This window comes from Alternaria incomplexa (assembly GCF_024043165.1).
Source record: "Alternaria incomplexa strain BMP 0042 chromosome Unknown scaffold_2, whole genome shotgun sequence".
NCBI lineage: Eukaryota > Fungi > Ascomycota > Dothideomycetes > Pleosporales > Pleosporaceae > Alternaria > Alternaria incomplexa.
In genome coordinates, this window is record NW_026249851.1 from 1,088,995 (window position 1) to 1,105,654 (window position 16,660).

The 16,660-nt window shown below is 54.3% G+C and overlaps 5 protein-coding genes across 5 annotated transcripts; 2 read left to right on the forward strand and 3 right to left on the reverse strand.

Moving 5' to 3' along the window:
* Nucleotides 1-1,804: 1,804 nt before the first annotated feature.
* On the reverse strand, nt 1,805-2,341 carry J4E90_001864 (uncharacterized protein; the record flags this gene model as incomplete). The annotated part of the gene is made up of 1 exon (XM_051431448.1): nt 1,805-2,341. One exon carries the CDS (start codon nt 2,339-2,341, stop codon nt 1,805-1,807), a length of 537 nt encoding a protein of 178 aa, XP_051294582.1.
* Nucleotides 2,342-4,094: 1,753 nt separating this feature from the next.
* On the reverse strand, nt 4,095-5,865 carry J4E90_001865 (uncharacterized protein; the record flags this gene model as incomplete). Its single annotated transcript, XM_051431449.1, has 3 exons — nt 4,095-5,294; nt 5,493-5,752; nt 5,841-5,865. 3 exons carry the CDS (start codon nt 5,863-5,865, stop codon nt 4,095-4,097), a joined length of 1,485 nt encoding a protein of 494 aa, XP_051294583.1.
* Nucleotides 5,866-6,993: 1,128 nt separating this feature from the next.
* On the forward strand, nt 6,994-7,450 carry SOH1 (suppressor of hpr1; the record flags this gene model as incomplete). Its single annotated transcript, XM_051431450.1, has 3 exons — nt 6,994-7,062; nt 7,128-7,261; nt 7,312-7,450. The coding sequence occupies 3 exons, from the start codon at nt 6,994-6,996 to the stop codon at nt 7,448-7,450; spliced, it is 342 nt and encodes a 113-aa protein (XP_051294584.1).
* Nucleotides 7,451-8,164: 714 nt separating this feature from the next.
* J4E90_001867 (uncharacterized protein) lies at nt 8,165-10,630 on the forward strand (the record flags this gene model as incomplete). Its single annotated transcript, XM_051431451.1, has 5 exons — nt 8,165-8,187; nt 8,237-8,348; nt 8,399-8,557; nt 8,628-9,124; nt 9,172-10,630. The coding sequence occupies 5 exons, from the start codon at nt 8,165-8,167 to the stop codon at nt 10,628-10,630; spliced, it is 2,250 nt and encodes a 749-aa protein (XP_051294585.1).
* A 1,914-nt stretch (nt 10,631-12,544) lies between these two features.
* On the reverse strand, nt 12,545-15,418 carry J4E90_001868 (uncharacterized protein; the record flags this gene model as incomplete). The annotated part of the gene is made up of 1 exon (XM_051431452.1): nt 12,545-15,418. One exon carries the CDS (start codon nt 15,416-15,418, stop codon nt 12,545-12,547), a length of 2,874 nt encoding a protein of 957 aa, XP_051294586.1.
* Between the last annotated feature and the right edge of the window lie 1,242 nt (nt 15,419-16,660).

Genomic DNA, 16,660 nt, shown 5'->3' on the forward strand with positions numbered 1-16,660 from the left:
ATTTCCATCAGCCGACCTCCGAAGACTGTCTCTTCAACGGGTATCGTGTAGTCCAGTGATTTACCGGGTTTGACACCACGCATACACTTAAGACAGCAGGGGCAAAACGCCCCACTGAGGAAGAGGAGCTTCTAGATTGCTCTGAACTTAGCATGCTCGAACATACTACGATACGACCTGTGAATAAGTCATGACACCAGCTGAACCTCTCTTAGAACTGGCATGAAATGTCTCCCCTCCAACAAATTACCCCTCGCACACGGCAACATCCTGCACGACTGGCACGCCGAAGTCATAGCGCTCCGAGCCTTCAACCGCTACCTTCTAGATGAATGCATTCTCATCTCGACGCCGCCTTATCCAGCATCCGACTTCCTTCGGCGGCTGTCGCCTGATGAACATCCCGAAAGTCTACGCCAGCCATTCACCATCCGAGAAGATGTGTCCATTCACATGTATTGCTCTGAAGCTCCCTGTGGAGATGCCAGTATGGAGCTCACCATGGCTGCTCAGGAAGATGCAACGCCGTGGACTAGTGCACCACCAACTCTATCTACCGCATCTGATGCAGTTGACCAAGTAGAGACTTTGGCTCTTCGAGGTCGGTCGAACTTCTCTCTTCTAGGCATTGTCCGCGCAAAGCCTTCGCGACCGGATGCCCCGCCTACGCTGAGCAAATCTTGCACCGACAAATTGGCAGTCAAACAAGCCACCTCCTTGCTGTCATCTACATCATCTCTACTAATCAGTCCTCGGAATGCTTACTTGGAGACTTTGGTTCTACCAGACTCCCAATACGTACCACAAGCATGCGAGCGGGCCTTTTCCTCCTCAGGTCGACTCAAGAGTCTCGACCCAAAGCATACCACAAAGTGGAAAGGCGGCTATCGTTTCCAACCGTTCAATATCCTTCCAACAACCCGCGAGTTCACGTGGTCGCGCCGCGCATTATCTGCTACCGAAAAAGCCGTGCCGAGTAATCTCTCCGCTGTGTGGACGCCAGGCTGGCAGGAGACTTTGATCGGCGGTGTGCTGCAGGGTCGGAAACAATTAGACCCCCGGGGAGCAAGTAAAATATGTCGGAAGGGACTATGGATGGAAGCTATTCGTTTAGCAGGATTATTGGGTGGAGCGGTGGCGGCTAGTGAGGCGCTTCGCATGAAGACGTATGCGGACCTGAAAAACTCTGAAGGGCTGGAAGACAGAATCAAAGTCAAAGATGACATACGCAAAACACTGAAGGGATGGGTAAGAAATACTGGTGACGACCACTTCTCCCTAGAAGCCTCTGCATCAGCATCCTAGATTCATATCTTGATATTGAACACACTTCAAATATCTCTGATACCATCTTTGCTCTCACGAAAAGTACCCCACGCACCAGTCCTCCCTCCCCACCTATCACTCACTACCTCCAGCACGCTCACCATCTCAACACCTCGCTTCGTCCCTTTCCCTCCAGAATCACTGTAGTACACTTTCGCATCCATCTTCCGTCTCGGTAGCCGACTCACCAACACCTCCATATCCATGTATCGTCCTAGTAAATGCACCAAATTCGGTACAACATCGTTACTCGCGAAGATGGAAGGTGGAAGTGGGGGCTCTCGCCGCTGTTGCGGAGGTAGAGGGCCTAGCTCATGTTGTGGTGCAGGGCGTTTTGGTGAGGAAGCGCGTGGAGGGAGAGCTGGGTTTATGAGGAGAGGGTGGAGTGCGTGGGCTTTTGTGAGGTTTGAGAGCGTTGTGAGGAACGTGGCTGCTACTGCGTTTGCTGGGGCTGGTCAGTCAATGTTGGAGCTGGGGTCTAATGGTAGATACCTTGTATATAGTCTTTCTTTAACAAAGGGTTGAGGACTTGAGCCAGGTTGTCGATCAGAACGATCTTCATGGGTCCCGGTATAATCTCTGCATTTGTGTCTTCTGATGCTTCGATTCGCGTTGGTTCTGGGTTCTGTACAGGCTGCGCTGCTCTGGTGCCGGTAACATCTGAATCGAATAACATCTCCTCGTCGTCTTCTTCGTCTTCGCTGTCCGCGACATAAGTCCGCTTCACTGGCACCTTCTCGACGGGCGGCTCCTCCTTCGCAGCCTCATTCATGGGTAATTCTGTCTTCTTCTCTTCACTATTTGAAGCACGTTCAACATCCTTCTTCTTTTCGATCTCATCCCGGATCTCACCAATGGCCTCTCTCACACCCACGAAATCGAAAACACGCATAATCTTGACACGATCAAGTAACTTTGCTGCTAGATCCTCAGTCGGAGCTTCAGGCCCCTGATTTAGTGAGGAACGCAAGGACGTTTGGACATCTGGTCGTCGTGACAGTTGAGCGACGATCATGGTGTAAAGTCGCAACACATCGAAGTTGCCAGTAGTATCAACAACAGCAGCCGTCGAATTTTTGTATTGAAGAAGAGAGCTCGCGAGTAGCGTGCAGCAGATCTAGAAATGTTAACCTATAGCCCTTTCATTTTCGAACTTCTTCGCATATGCTGTTGCTTGACATCCACAATTGGGATACTCACCTCACTTCCACCCGCCCCAGCTTCTCCACTGACTCCTACAACTCTACCGCTCTGTATCCCACCGCCGAAAGCATCGTCCAAGCTCTTGACTCCAGTTTGCAGTATGTTCCCTCCAACGCTATTTTGATGCTGAAGATTGATATTGCACACGCTCTCGACCAGCTCATCAAGGTCTTGGTCGCCGATCAATTGGGATGCGAGCAACGGCTCTGCGGGTCTTACTGATATACTCAACCCACCAAGAGCTAGTTGAGCGGCAGCCATATCGCTATTTGGTGTACGATGGTGAGGCACGGAACCGTGAGTGTAATGGTGCAGGCTTGTCGGAACCGCATTCGGAAAGAGAAGCGCTAGCGCGAGATGGATTAGAGGAAGGTGCAACCTTTGTTGAAAGCGTGCAATTCTACTGTTCATCAACTTGGAGACATGTTGACAGACAACGAAAACAATGTGGCTACCAGAATCACGTGCATATAGGAATCTCTTCGACATTGCCTAGTACTAGACCCATCACTGTCTCGTCGCGCCAGGCCTTGATCAAAGAAGAGCAGCACCTGCACTTCCATGCTTCTTCACACACCAAACAACTAAGTGATGCATTCACGTCATGTACTAGCTCTACAAAATCCTGAACCTATGTATACACTACATGCTCAACCCAATCCTGGGGCATCAATCAACGCCTATCAGCCCGCAGATACGTATCGCAGCTAACCTCTTCCACAGCAACGTACCACCCAATCGACTAGCCGACACTAGGCAATATCTCGCCGAAACGTGGCACCGGAGATCTTACTGGAGAAATACGGTAGTGGCTTGCGATCCAAACTTCCGCGCCGCCGATCTTAGTGCTGGCGTCGTGGCGTGCGGCTGAGAGCATTGATATCGGCGATAAATCCTCAGGTCATGTGCCAGGGGCAACGCAGCTGCGGCGTCGAGGTCCGCTCCTCAAGGATTGGGCAGTAAGCTCGAGTGGGGGTTTCTTGGGCGACAGGAACGCGTCAAGGACGATCCTAGCGGGTGCCAGGAACAGTCGGATGCCCCTGAACATCGAGCGGGTCTAGATGGCGATCAACGGAGGCAAATAAACGGCATCACATGTGTAGAGTTCCAATCGTATGGTATCTTGATGTTTGCAAATTTTCATTCCTAGCTACAGATTCTACGCCTCGCATCCCCAAAGTATCGCAAACTTGATGTGTTATAAGAGCTATGCAAGTAGCCCAATTTCTGCGCATTGAAAGGAAAAAGTGACTCGATTGAAAAAATTGAAGCAGGCGGTTTGAAGAAGGGAGAGCCTTCTCTATCTTGTTGAAGCGTGCCTGAGTTCTGTTACACATGAGTGGTATCCAGACCTCGTGCTTTCAAGCCCCAACGACTCCAGCGCTAGACGGAAGGAAAGTGTATGACCCGAAGGGAGGTGTGTGACGATAGGAGAAATAAGCTGGCTGCAGTCGTCGCCGTGGGCGATATACATCGTGTCTTTTGTGTCCTTCGAGATGGACCTGAGCCGCTCAGAGGAAAGGTGAGTGAAGTGGTCGAATCGTTTCAACCATGCCTGGGAACACTCAAGCGGGACGTCGACGTCCGCCCTTGAGAGACTTGACGCGGTTGAGGAACCCACCGCTGGGCTTGGCCTCGCCTGTGGGAGATCCTACGCTGTCGGTGGTGATGGATCGCTGCAACGCAGCGCCCCGCGGTGGTGAAGCTCCGCCCTCGTTGGTCTTGATGGCTGCGCCCTTGGCGTCGTATGCCTTATCGTAGTCGTCGCTGAAAAAAGGGTTCTGCTCTGCGGCCTTCGTCTGCGAGATGGCTCCGGCGCTGTAAGGGCCGCTTGGGCTGGTGGCAGCTCCGTAGCGTGCCTCGGGCGAAGTGATGCGTGGGCCGTCACCGTAACGACGGGGCTGAGAGATACCGCGGAATCGCTGGGCGATGGACTTCTTGCGACCGAGACCGCCATCAGCTAGTTGCTTCTGCCTCTGAGCATCGGACTCTTCTTGGATCGCTTTGCGGGAAGCCGGGGCGCCCTCGAGGAAGGTAGATGTTCCAAGACCATGGGTCTGCTCGCCGTGTACAATGTCTTCTCGGCCCTTTGCGCTGAACTCTGCGGCCACTGGGGCTGGCTTCTTCCATTCGGTCTCGGCACCGGCAAAGTCGGTGAAGCCCTCGGCACCCCTGCCATGGATCCTGTCCAGATCGATCTTTGTGTTCAGAGGTCCAGAACCACCCAGAGTGTTGTTGGCTGAACCAACGGGGAAAGCATGCATGGGTGCGCGCTGGTCCTTCTTACGGTTGCGATGGGGTTGCACAGCGTCGTACGGTCCGTCGTGGTGGATCATGCTAGGTCCGTAGATGCCAGTCACATCGAGTTTGTCAATGAGGTCAAGACCCTGCGGCCTGCGGACCTTCTTGCCGCCAGATTTGCTGTCCTTGCCGTCTCTAGCACGCTCTTCGCGCTCCTTGCGGCGCTCCCTGCGCCTGCGCTCTTCACGCGGGTCGAGCGAGCCTCGGTCGATAATGGAGGATTCGGAGTTGCGTCGGGGACGGCGGTTCTCGCGGCGTTCAGGGCTGTTGAGCTGGGGAGGCCGAGACGAGCTGGGAGGTCCACGTGGTCGAGAGCCTCCGCGGGAAGCTTCTCGCATGCGCTGTCTCTCTTCTTCAGAGCGCGAGGGGCGGTGGCCTGCACGGGGATCGGTGCCGCTGCGAGCAGGGGCAGGTCGTGGCGGGGGAGCTCGCTTCTTATCGGTGTCGTCGATGGTGAGGTTGGCCTGGGTGAGGGCAGGGTAGTCAGCAAAATGCATCACAAAGCGCCTGAAGCGGTCCATGTTGATGGCTCAATGGCGGTGGTGTAGCTAGAGACTGCACCGCGTTTTACTACAGCGTGCAGCGTGCGCGGCTTGCACGACGTGACGGCGCTGGCAGCCGTCACGGCACGGGCGATTGGCCTGCAAGGGGGAGGAACGTACAAAGAGCTCTTCGGCGGCAAAGCCAAAGTTTGATTTCTTGGGAGAGTCCTTCATGGTGGCCGACATGTCAACGAGGTCTCTGGATGCCTCCTTGTTAAACTCGGCCTCGAAGGTAGATATAAAGGGATTGCGCGACATTGGTCTGCTGCCCGAGCTCGAGCGGTTGGCACTGGCGGGCGAGGGGAAACCGGGAGAGGCAGCGCGGCGGAAGGGGTTGTTGGAGGAGAGGTTGAGCTGTAGGCCTGGCGAGGGTCGCCTTTCTGTAGATAAGCAATATGATCAGCGGCGCGTCCTATTTCGTCACAGCCCAAGTCTCGGTGAAACAGGCAAATTCAGGAGCAGCCTTACCTGGCATTGACGGCTCTGCAAACATGATGCCGTCTGCTGCTCACAACCCTGCTGGGCGGCCCAATCAAACACTGGCGCCGCGGGAGACGACAGGCGTGCTTTGTGCAACTGCTGGCTGGTGACGCACGGCGGGCAATCCTGTTCCTGCGCGCCTCGCCTACGGCAGAAGCAGCAATAGGGGCGCGGTTTTTGCTAAGACTGGCGGTACCGATGCTGCTGTGTTTCGCGCTGAGGATAGACGGGCCCCGTTGGCGGGCGGGCGACAGGCGGGCGGGGCGCGTGTTTGATGGGCTGGTGTTTGAGGCCCGTTAGTAGTCTATGCAACGCCTATGGAATACAGGACAGCAATGCGCGGGGGCTGGGCGTGGGTGGAGTGGTGAGAGGTGAGAGTAAAGCAAAAGCAGGTGATGGCAATGGCAATGGCAGTGATTAATGCACAGGAGGCAGGAAGCGGGAGCAGAGGGAGTAGTAGGCCGTCGAGAGCAAGCGCGGCCTAGCTAGGCTTTTAGAGGGCGCTGGGCTGGGCCTCGTGTTTACCGCAACCGCAAAACCGTGGGTGCGTGGTTCCGTGGCGCCGTCTGTCTGTGATTCGAGCGCCCGATCACGAGCTTCCCAGAACGCTCCTGGGCAGCCACTTTGGCCCGGAAAAGACTGTCTAGACGGCAACTCAGGGTGCCAATCCGCTACGCTGTGGGGTCAAGGCCCGAGCTGCACGTGCACGACAGCGCAGGGGCATTGGACCTCGATGTGCATCGCTTTTGCATTTGGCTGCGCTGGACGCCCTCTGTTTGTGTCGGCCGCCTGCAGAGTGCGTACGTAGAGTATGATACACGTCTGGTAGAGGCCGCCTCAACGAATCCCAAAACACTGTCTCTCCGTAGCCATCACCGCCCGTCACCGTCACCAACAGCAACACTCCACCGTCCATCGTCGACGACAAGCTCATCAACCCTGCCGTCCTTGCACCTGTTTGTGCAAGTGCGTGATCCTTAGCCCGCCTCATATACCCAACTGGATTAGCTGCCGACTCTGCGCAACCTGGCAATTGCGGGGAAGACCCTGAACTGCTTTTCTTCAGCCTCAGCGTGACCTGCAAGCGCCGCTCCCATCGCGACTCTGCACCGTCAGCTGTCAAACATCCGAGACTCCAGCCATGGCTCACGAGACGGCGCAACATGTCCCGGGCGTGGGAGGCTACTCGCGCTTTGAGCTCGAGCTCGAGGTCCGCAATTCCCCTATACTGCGTCGTCATTAGCCCCTGTTTGACCTTCATTAACACGCGCCTAGTTTGTCCAGTGCCTTGCCAATCCCGTCTATCTCAACTACCTGGCCCAGCAAAAGACGCTCGACAAGCCCGAATTTGTCGCATACCTCGGCTACCTGCAGTACTTCAAAGACCCAAAGTACACCAGATTCTTGCAGTATGTTCGCCGCCCCTCACACCGCCTGCTTACTGACCCCTTCGGCGCAGTCACCCCGGCCCCACGCTGCGTGCACTGGAGTTGCTGCAGCAGGAGCGCTTCCGCCAGGACATTCTAGCCCCAGGCCTCATGGACAGGCTCGTCATTGAGGGCCAGCGGAACGCTGTACCCCCAGCGAAGAAAGAGTGAACCGTGCCAAGTCAAAACATTGTCGATCATCGCAAGTTCGCTTGGTCGCTGCCAAGGTCTCCGTCGATGCCGACATTCCCAGCCCCGGAGGCAGCTGAGAACAACGAGCCAAGTTTGGTTCGATAGGCCAGAGCTCGTTCTCGTTCCTATTCTATCCCTCGTACGAATAGTCTACGCCACACGGCGTATGCGACTTCCCGCGCCGCCATTGGCATCCAGCCGAAGATGCTGCATCGTAAACTAAATCGTTCACTTATCCACATGCGATCCCGTTCTTAGCGAACGTAGCGTGCGATGCATTTAGAAAATCTAGAAACTTACCACGAACGAAGCTATTGACTGTGTTAGACGCTATCGTCCGATGCTACACTGTACCGTTATCGTATCCGTATCATAGTTTTACTGTGACGTCGTGATCTATTCTTGTTTCCTCTGGCAACCGACCAAACTCGCAGCAGACCCTGACACTGACTACAGACGTGACCTAGCAACGCGTTCGCAAGCAGCACCCTAGCTGACGTGCTTGCGACATCCCATCCGAGTTTCCCATGGTTGCAACCAACGTTGGAAGTGCCCAGGTCATGTCTCACGTGCCACGTGACGTCGTCGGCTCGAGTTGCCCCGCCGCGCGCGATTGCATCACGGCGCCGAGCTACCAACAGGGTGCTTGGGTTGCCGACACAGTACTCACACCCCTCTTTGTAATATTCCACCATGCGCTCCGTATCTGAAGCTGAGTGCGTCATGCCGGTCCTTGCCCATGGTCCCAATTCTGACATTGCATAGAAAGCACTGGCGGCAGCTCGACGAGTTCCACTCTCTGACTGACCTCAAGATCCACGTATCTGCGCACAAGGAACCCCAGATCACCGCAGGACTCCGCTCCGTCTGCTGGAAGGTGCGGTCCGATCTACCCCTCTTCCCCTCCATCGCTCACAGTACGGTCAGATATTCCTTGTCTTCAAGACGCTTGACCGCTCGTCATGGCCTACCCATCTCAGCCATGCGCGCAAGACATACGAGTCCCTGAGATCGCACTACCTCCGTGCCATACATAATCCCGACGAATTCGAGTCTTCCATAGACCCATTGAGCGAACTATCAGAGGTGTGTGCACCCACGACCGGCCGCCGCCATCGAGACATGTCGCTTATTGACAAGTACTAAGCGTTAAAAGTCACCATGGGTAGCCCTCCGCGCCGACGAAGAACTTCGTGCCGAGATATTCCAGGATATCGAACGATGTATGCCTGACAATGTGTACTTCCGCCAGCCCGCGACGCAGACCATGATGTTGGACATACTGTTCGTGTGGTGCAAGATGCATCCTGACATAGGATATCGCCAAGGCATGCACGAGATACTTGCGCCACTACTGTGGGTCGTGGAGAGAGATGCCATAGACGTGGACGGCCAGAAGACTGGCGCAATGGACCACACTCTTGCTGAGATGCTTGACTCTGGGTACATTGAGCACGACACGCACATGCTCTTCTCCATCATCATGCAGACAGCCAAGTCTTTCTACGCGCCGGCCGAGACTGGATCTATAACCAAAGACACACCAATGCTTGCGCGAAGTTCCAGGATCTTTGAGGGCAACCTACCCAAGGTGGACCCAGAACTCTACACGCATCTTGTCAAGCTTGAGATTGTGCCCCAGATTTTCCTCCTGTAAGTCACTATGCGCGCTCGAGCCAAGCTTCCCTAATATGTACCAGGCGCTGGATACGCCTTCTTTTCGGACGGGAGTTCTCACTTGACGCCGTCTTCGACGTGTGGGACGCCCTGTTCGCCATAGACTCCACGCTAGAGCTTGTCGATATGATCTCATTAGCCATGCTACTGCGCATACGGTGGGAGTTGATGGCAGCTGATACGAATGAAGCCTTTGCACTTCTTTTGCGATACCCTGAACCCGCTGCACCGCCGTACACATTCATCAAAGACGCGCTATATCTCCGTGATCACCTTACCCCACTCGGCGGGGCAGAGATTATTACACGATATGGGAAGCAAGCGCCCATTATCGAGCCTGTATCGAAACCACCTGTCCGCGAACCATCGCCATCTCCGTCATTCGTCTCGAGCCGAACGCGACAGAGCATCGGATCGCCAAGAAGCTTCGTGACACAACAGGGCGCTGGTTTCGAGGCCTTGATACAGGGTGCGGCGAAGAATGTACTGGATCGCGGATCGCAGTGGGGTGTGGGGAAGGCTCTGCGAGATGCAGTGGGTGAAGTAAGGAAGAACGTTGAGGCTTATCAGTCAGGAGCAACCTCTGGCCAGTCGACACCGCGTTCCGGAGGGAGGGAGTTCCGGAAGCCTGGCCAACTAGGCACCTCTGGCGCCAATGGACGACCAAGTCTCGAAAGGGTACACTCGGTGAACACATTCAAGAAGATGGAAGAGCTGGATCGCAGGAATAAGAGTCTCGCTAAAATGTTAGAAGTTGCCGTCGGTGACCTCTGGGAGTACCACAGAGAGCGTGACGAAGCACAAAAGGGGAGAGAAGGCGATGAGAAAGGAAAAGAAGCTATGGAGGCACTCAGCCTTGCCATCGCGAAAGTGCAATTCGTGCAAGTTTATCTTGAAGACTCTTCTATACCGCTTCCTATCGACGAAGCAACGGAACAGGCCTCTACTGCACAGGCTGCGATCAGCTTATCTTCTCCGCCTCCTCAATCCCCGGTGTCGCCGAAACAAGCTACTGTCGTACCACCCATCTCTTTGAGCACGACGTCTCCGTCGAATACCCCGTCCACAACAGCTTCTAAGAACCCTTCTCCTGTCGTTTCCCGTCCGACCTCACCACCCGCGCGTACATTATCACCTCCGTCCAAGCTTGCTTCGACCCTCTCTCCACCGTCGCGGCCACATCTTACATCCTCCAATTTCTCTTGGATGCTTGGTGAAGATTCAGCGTCTTCCAACTTTGCTTCTGGTACCGCCCACTCCACCTTCTCATCTGACGAGAAGAGACGTGTGAAGGGCAAAGGCTTCTTATTCGGAGACGATACGGATGATGAGGGTAGCATCAAGGACGGGAAGAAAGGGAACTCTAACAGCAAAGGTGGAACGAAGAACAGCAAGAACGCCAAAGGGAAGCATGCTGCTGAGAGCGAAGTAGAAGAGGAAGTGATCGATCTTGCCAACATGGGGAAAAGAGGGGTGATCTGAACATCGACAAAGGTCTCAGTCTGTCTACTACACCCGTGTAGGTAGACCTGAAGGCTGTGTAAGAGCTTCAGTCACCACTGATCTTGCTGGCTGCTTACGTTGGATCCTCATAGTACGGCTATCCCATCACTGCAGATCTCCGGTGAACCGAAGACTGAACTCAGCATCCGCGTCGGGATAAGAGCTCTGTTACAAAACCAACAACAGCGCAACGGCATTCCTCTGCTTCATGACCCTCCTACGTCACATCATACATCCCTGGGTGTCTACAGCGTGCTCGCATCCGGTGGCACACGCGCTCGCTCACGCCCCACCCGGCAAGCTCACACTAGCTCCCCACGTAACTTGCTCAAACGAGGTTACGTGCTGCGCCAATACCTCATCCAACCGCTCGAGTCGCCACCACAGTCACTACCTACAGCACTCTCTACCCATGATTCGCCAAGTAACGTGCCGGCCCCGCCTAAATAGCGAACTTGGAAAAGAGCCCGAGCTGTAGCGCATGATCTATTGGTAAGTGCGGCTATCGGTGTCGCATCTTACCCTTCCGGAAATGGTATGTCACCGAACCTTGGAAGTCAGGGACATAAAAGGCGTGCCCCGCTTCTGCCCCTCCACCTGCTTTCTCTCCCACCAGCAAACGATCAAAGTAACAGAACGACACCACTCCTTCAACTACACAACCAACACTTTCAACCTCTCCAAACAATCATCAACATGAAGGGTGGCTGCGGAAACTCTGGATGCACTTGCGCCGACTGCGGCTGCGCTCCCGGAGCTTGCAACTGCAACTGTACGTCACCTTGCCCTCGCCCCTCAGCCAGCCCGCGTGGCGCGACTGCTGTATCTCCCACGTTGGATCGCTTTACTAACGGATGATAGAAACTTACCTTCTCTACCACCAGCACCATCGACATGTGGCACGGCAATCTTCGATTCGACACCTGTCCTTAACACGTAACGATTTCATATCCACATACGACAAGCGACTGAAACGCCATCGACCCACACCATCATTTGAACAGCACAATACATGGACTGGAACATGGGATGCAGAAATGAGTAATAAACAAATACAAACGGCTTAGGCACATCAACTGGGACCACGTGTGCGTGCATGTCTATTGTGATACATTGTTCGACATGCAAGCCATCTTGCGAGTGTCTCTTCATCTCCGCTGATCAGACGTACTCACTTTGGTACAGCAAAGCTCTAACAGCCCCCCGTATGCGCGACTCAGAAACTTATTGTATTGCTATCCTTTTCATCCTTTCAGTGTTTCCCATCGTATACTGTTCGACCCTCGCCGTTCTTCCACGTATGAAACATGCATGTCGCCAAGGTGAGAGAGTTTGAGCGCATTCTTGTGCATAACTTCGCCCCACTATTCGCTGCCAAAGTGCGCAGTAGAGAGAAATGTCGGTTTGTGAGGTATGCTGAGTCTCGGTGGAGAAGTTGAGTACAGGAGAGTAGCAGCATTATATTTATGTTCTACTTCTCTTGTAATCGTCGAGCAGAGGAAGGAAGCATGCATGCTCGGTCAGGCTGTGCACTGTTGAGTCGTTGGCATATGTCCTCATAACATGCCATTTTCCGCAGCCGTAAGTCTAGCAAAACGCTTGTTGCAGCCTTACGGGATGGTCATAGATCTCGGCTGTGTGTTCATCGCATGTGCGTCACAGTCTTCTGCATTCGTCGACACGTGAGTACTTCAATCGCGCCTTTCATACATTCAAAGGGAAGCGCAATAATGGCATGTATATATGTTTCATACTAAACAACGCAAGATGAAGAATTTGGGGTATCGATACAAAAAAAGAGGCAATTCAACGCCGACTAAGCAAAAGAGCATGACAAACTCCATCTGAACGCACACAAGCGTCTAAGCTGTGCAACGAGTACATGATCTGTGCCTAACAGAAACTCAGCTCGTCTTGACTGTCGTCATCGCTGTCTGCTACTATGCTTTTGCGTGAGTTCATCCACTGCGTGCGTGGCTGAATGGACTGGCGAACGCTTGTTCGTTTGCGGAGTGGGAGACGAGGACGAGCGGGTGTCCTGCCGAGCTCGTCGCGTTCAGATATGTCGCCGTCATCGTGGAAGGCAAGAACGGTCGGAAGGGAACGGCGTGTGCGAGTGCGCTCCGACGAGCGAGAGTTTGTTTGAACAGTCTTGATACGCACACTCTCCACCGACACTGATGAATCCCCTGAGTCATCCTGCGAGGAACTGGACGCCTCGGTGTCGGTGTCGGTGACCTCAAGTGCTGGTTCCGCATAGACAGGTCTTCTAAGATTGCGCAGTCCACTTTCAAGTGATTTTCTGGAACGTTGGGTGCGCAGTCGAGCAGCAGATGCATGGGACTCTTGTTTCGGACGTCGAGACCGCCTGGGACCGACGTGCTTCTCTTCAGGAAGCTCAGAGTAGTACCTGAATGGTGGGGTATCGGGGGGTGTTATATGCATACGCTTCATGGATATGACGACCTTTGGCGATGGTGCGCGAGTTCGTTTTCCGAGTGAAGAGGTGGAAACCCGCGGTCTCTTCTTGATGGGCGACGATTGTGGTATTTGGTTGTCGTCGTATTCGAGAGCCGTGACTTCCCACACTGGTGTGTCTGGTATGCCACTCGGAAGTCCATCCTCAATATCAGATGCTTCTGTCTTCTCATCTTCAGACTGTACGGGAGTTGGCAAGAGTTCCAATGCTCGGACTGGCTCTTTTATCTGGCGCTCAATGTTCTGCTTTGCGAACGGTGTGCAGGTGACCCATTCACCAATGCCCTCCTCCCATCTGAAGCCGCCACCGACTGTGGGCGACTCGTTCTTCTGTGGTGATTGCATGATAACTAGGCGGCCTTGTGTATGCATCATCTTCTCAATATTGCGTACGTAAGCCATGTGCTCAGCATCACCAGTGCCATGGGCAAAGTCTCTGGCTGATTCTAGTGCGAGCCGCTTCAGGGTCCATAGCTTATGGGGTAGTCTGCAACCGGAGCTCGACGTCAGCGCTGAGACGAGTCGCTGTAGTTGGTGGAAACCATCGTCCTTCCAGATGCGCCCCGTACCGCGTGCGGTCGAAGAGATTAGGGCTGGAATAGTTGCGAATATTGATGCAAGGTTGACGATGTTTGATGAATATTGGTTGACTACCCAATTGACGAGTCCAATGGAGGTGGAGGAATCTAGTGATGCTTTGCCCGGGTTCTCAGAGCCCCCAAGATGCACCAGGTACGATGCAAATATGATCCAGATAGCGCGCTGAGCCATGAGCTGAACATCGTCCGACTCCGGCGCAAGAAGCTTCAGCTCATCCCTGATGTCTTCACGGGCAGATAAAGCGAAGACAACCGAGTCTAACACCGATGCGACTCTCCGTACGATCTCTTTCCCTGCGGGATCGTCGCGACTATTGTTGACCAAAGCAATGCTGCACAAGACAGTGAGTAGGCTCGAGAAGGTAGTGTCTAGCGCGCGTCGAAGCTCCTCTCGAGATGACGGCACGAATCGTCTCGACACAGATCCAGTGACTTCATCTTCTAGAAGTCGTGCATCCGATAATCCCATACTTGCAAGGGTGACCGTTTCGAAAAACCGGGAAGCACTTGCAAGCGTCCGACGGTCGTTCTCGGTGATCGTTCGAACCAGTCGGTCCCAGACCGGGCGCATGGAGTCTGTCGCGAGCCATTCGAGAGGTAGAAGTTCGAACGCTACCATGTGTTCTAGCAGATCGTAGAGCAAGCGATAGCGTCCTGTGTGGTGCACAAAGCTCTTCACGGAATACAGGTAGGGCGACTTTTGAGGGTCAAACAGGTCCGCTCGCGTGTTGATGGGTATAGACACAGACTCCAGGAGCGGTGCATACGCCAGCAGCAACCTCTCAGCTTCATCCCAAGCGGAGGAGTTCAGACAATGCGTAACGAGAACCAGCACGTTGTCTAGGCCAAGCACCTCATCTGTTACAGCATCGCACACCAATGTCGTGGCATGCGCCCGGACAACGCATTTGAAAGGCCGCCAACCCTGGCCATGCTCTTGCTCGAACTGTGTTTCGAGGTGTTCGTAGATCTCATTCGCAATGTCCCTCTCCTCCTCGCCGTCTTCTTCCAGCTTGTCCAGTTTTGCGAAATGCTCTTCGAGTTCGATGTAGGCCGGGAGCCTTCTCAAGCAAGCACCCATGAGCGACCTTGTGCCCTTCCATCTCGCTTCACCGCCCGTTGTAGTCGATTGTAGGATGTTCGCGTAGGCTTCGGATAGTCCCTGGGTGAGCTTGCGGATCTCGCCAGGTACATGTGTCGCGGGCGGATTCATCGGAGCCAGAAGGGGGCCCTTGATCTTGGAGTATTTGCGCAGGGGCGAGATTGGAATCTGTGGGCTGCTGTGCAACTGTCCGCCCATCCTCGAGATCAGAGGCGTAAACGCGATCTCGCCCGGCCGAGAGACATTCTCCCTGCCCGTGCCAGAACCGTTTCTCTGCAATGCCGGCGCTCTTCCTCGACCCCGGCCACCATACGTTGTCTTTTTGCCCGTCCCTGCCTTCGCGCCTGGCCGCCAGTCTGGGTCTCTAGCCTTCTCGAAGCCTCGGGGCTTGTTCGCGGGGCGGGTGAAGTTGGTCGTCTTTTGTGGAGAGCCTTTGATCGCAAAAGCAGAGGAGGCATTGCGCGATTCGGTGCTGACGGTTCGTGGTCGCTCAAGCTCTTTGCGCAGCTTCGCGAGTTTGGACGAGAGTGGGCGCAGCAGGCGATTGCATCGTGAAGTCGTCCATGGCAGCGTGTCGTCGGTCGACATCACAGTAAATATGTCGTCTAATTCATATAGAAGCAATACGCGCAATTGAATAATCGTGATACGTTATGCCAATGCTATATTGTCGTGTCGATGTTTGTTTGTTTGACCAACATCGGCAGTCGGCGTTAAGGGTCCAGACGCGCTGCTGTCTCCGCGTCCAAACACTGATTTCACTCGCGCAGCACCAATTTCGCACACATGTTCAACAGCCATGCAACTGGTAGTCTACCACAATGCGACTGCGCGCTGTGCACTCCAGATGAAATTTCACTGGAGAACGGATGTTCGGACTCGATGTACTCCTATGCTCACTGTGTCCCATCAATACGCGCACCTAGTGAGCGAACCTTGCAAAGTGGCGACCGTGGATCACAGATGCTTGTCATCGTACAATTCGCTGTACAGCTGGGTGGAAGACATGTGATGGCACAAGGAGTGGAGGTAGCCACCCGTGCAGAGCTCCGGTGAGTCGAAAACATAATTGAAGATATGCTTTGTCTCCGAGCCTCGGGGCTGCGTGGAAGACATGTCTCCCGCATGTAGATTGTCTTTCGTCAGGGCGTGAGGCATCCGAGCTTCATTCTCCTGACTGTATGCTTATCACAGGTCGGAGTATACTACTTATATCTTCGTGTCATCCTGTTGGGTCTCCGGGGCCTCATATATAGAAGCCCAGGAATGTAGTACGCGCCGGAAGCAGGTGTGCAGTCAGACTCGCGTTCTGAGACAGCTGGCCCCCGACGCGATAAGCCTGCCCCTACAACGTGGCGGATGCCTCTGTCTCTGTAAACACCACACCAGACGCTCGCTGGAGCCACACCTGCCCACATCCGCATAAGCGTTATCCGAGTATTCTAGCGGCAATGTTTGCTTCTGACGTCGAAAGATGCGGCGCGGTTCCTGTCAGTCAGATTCGCGTGCTCGTCGATCCAGGAACCGATCCGCATCGGAAGGATTTCGTGCATACTAGGGCAGGTCATCCTACTGGCCGGTAAGCGAAATGGTGAGCAGCGAGCAAAACGAATGCGGAAATTAAGAACTGCGCATTGAGTCTTAGGGGTGGTCAAAACACTGCTCAACATCGAGTTAGCAGTGGTACGAAATAACTCATCAAGCTGGTTGCTGGGCTGTGCTCGTTCATCAACGACTGGCAGATCGCGATGAGGGGTGCGGAAGTCCAAACACACAGCGCCTGCTCCGAATCGCGTGACTATCGATAGCTGCGAACGTTTACGCTAAGTC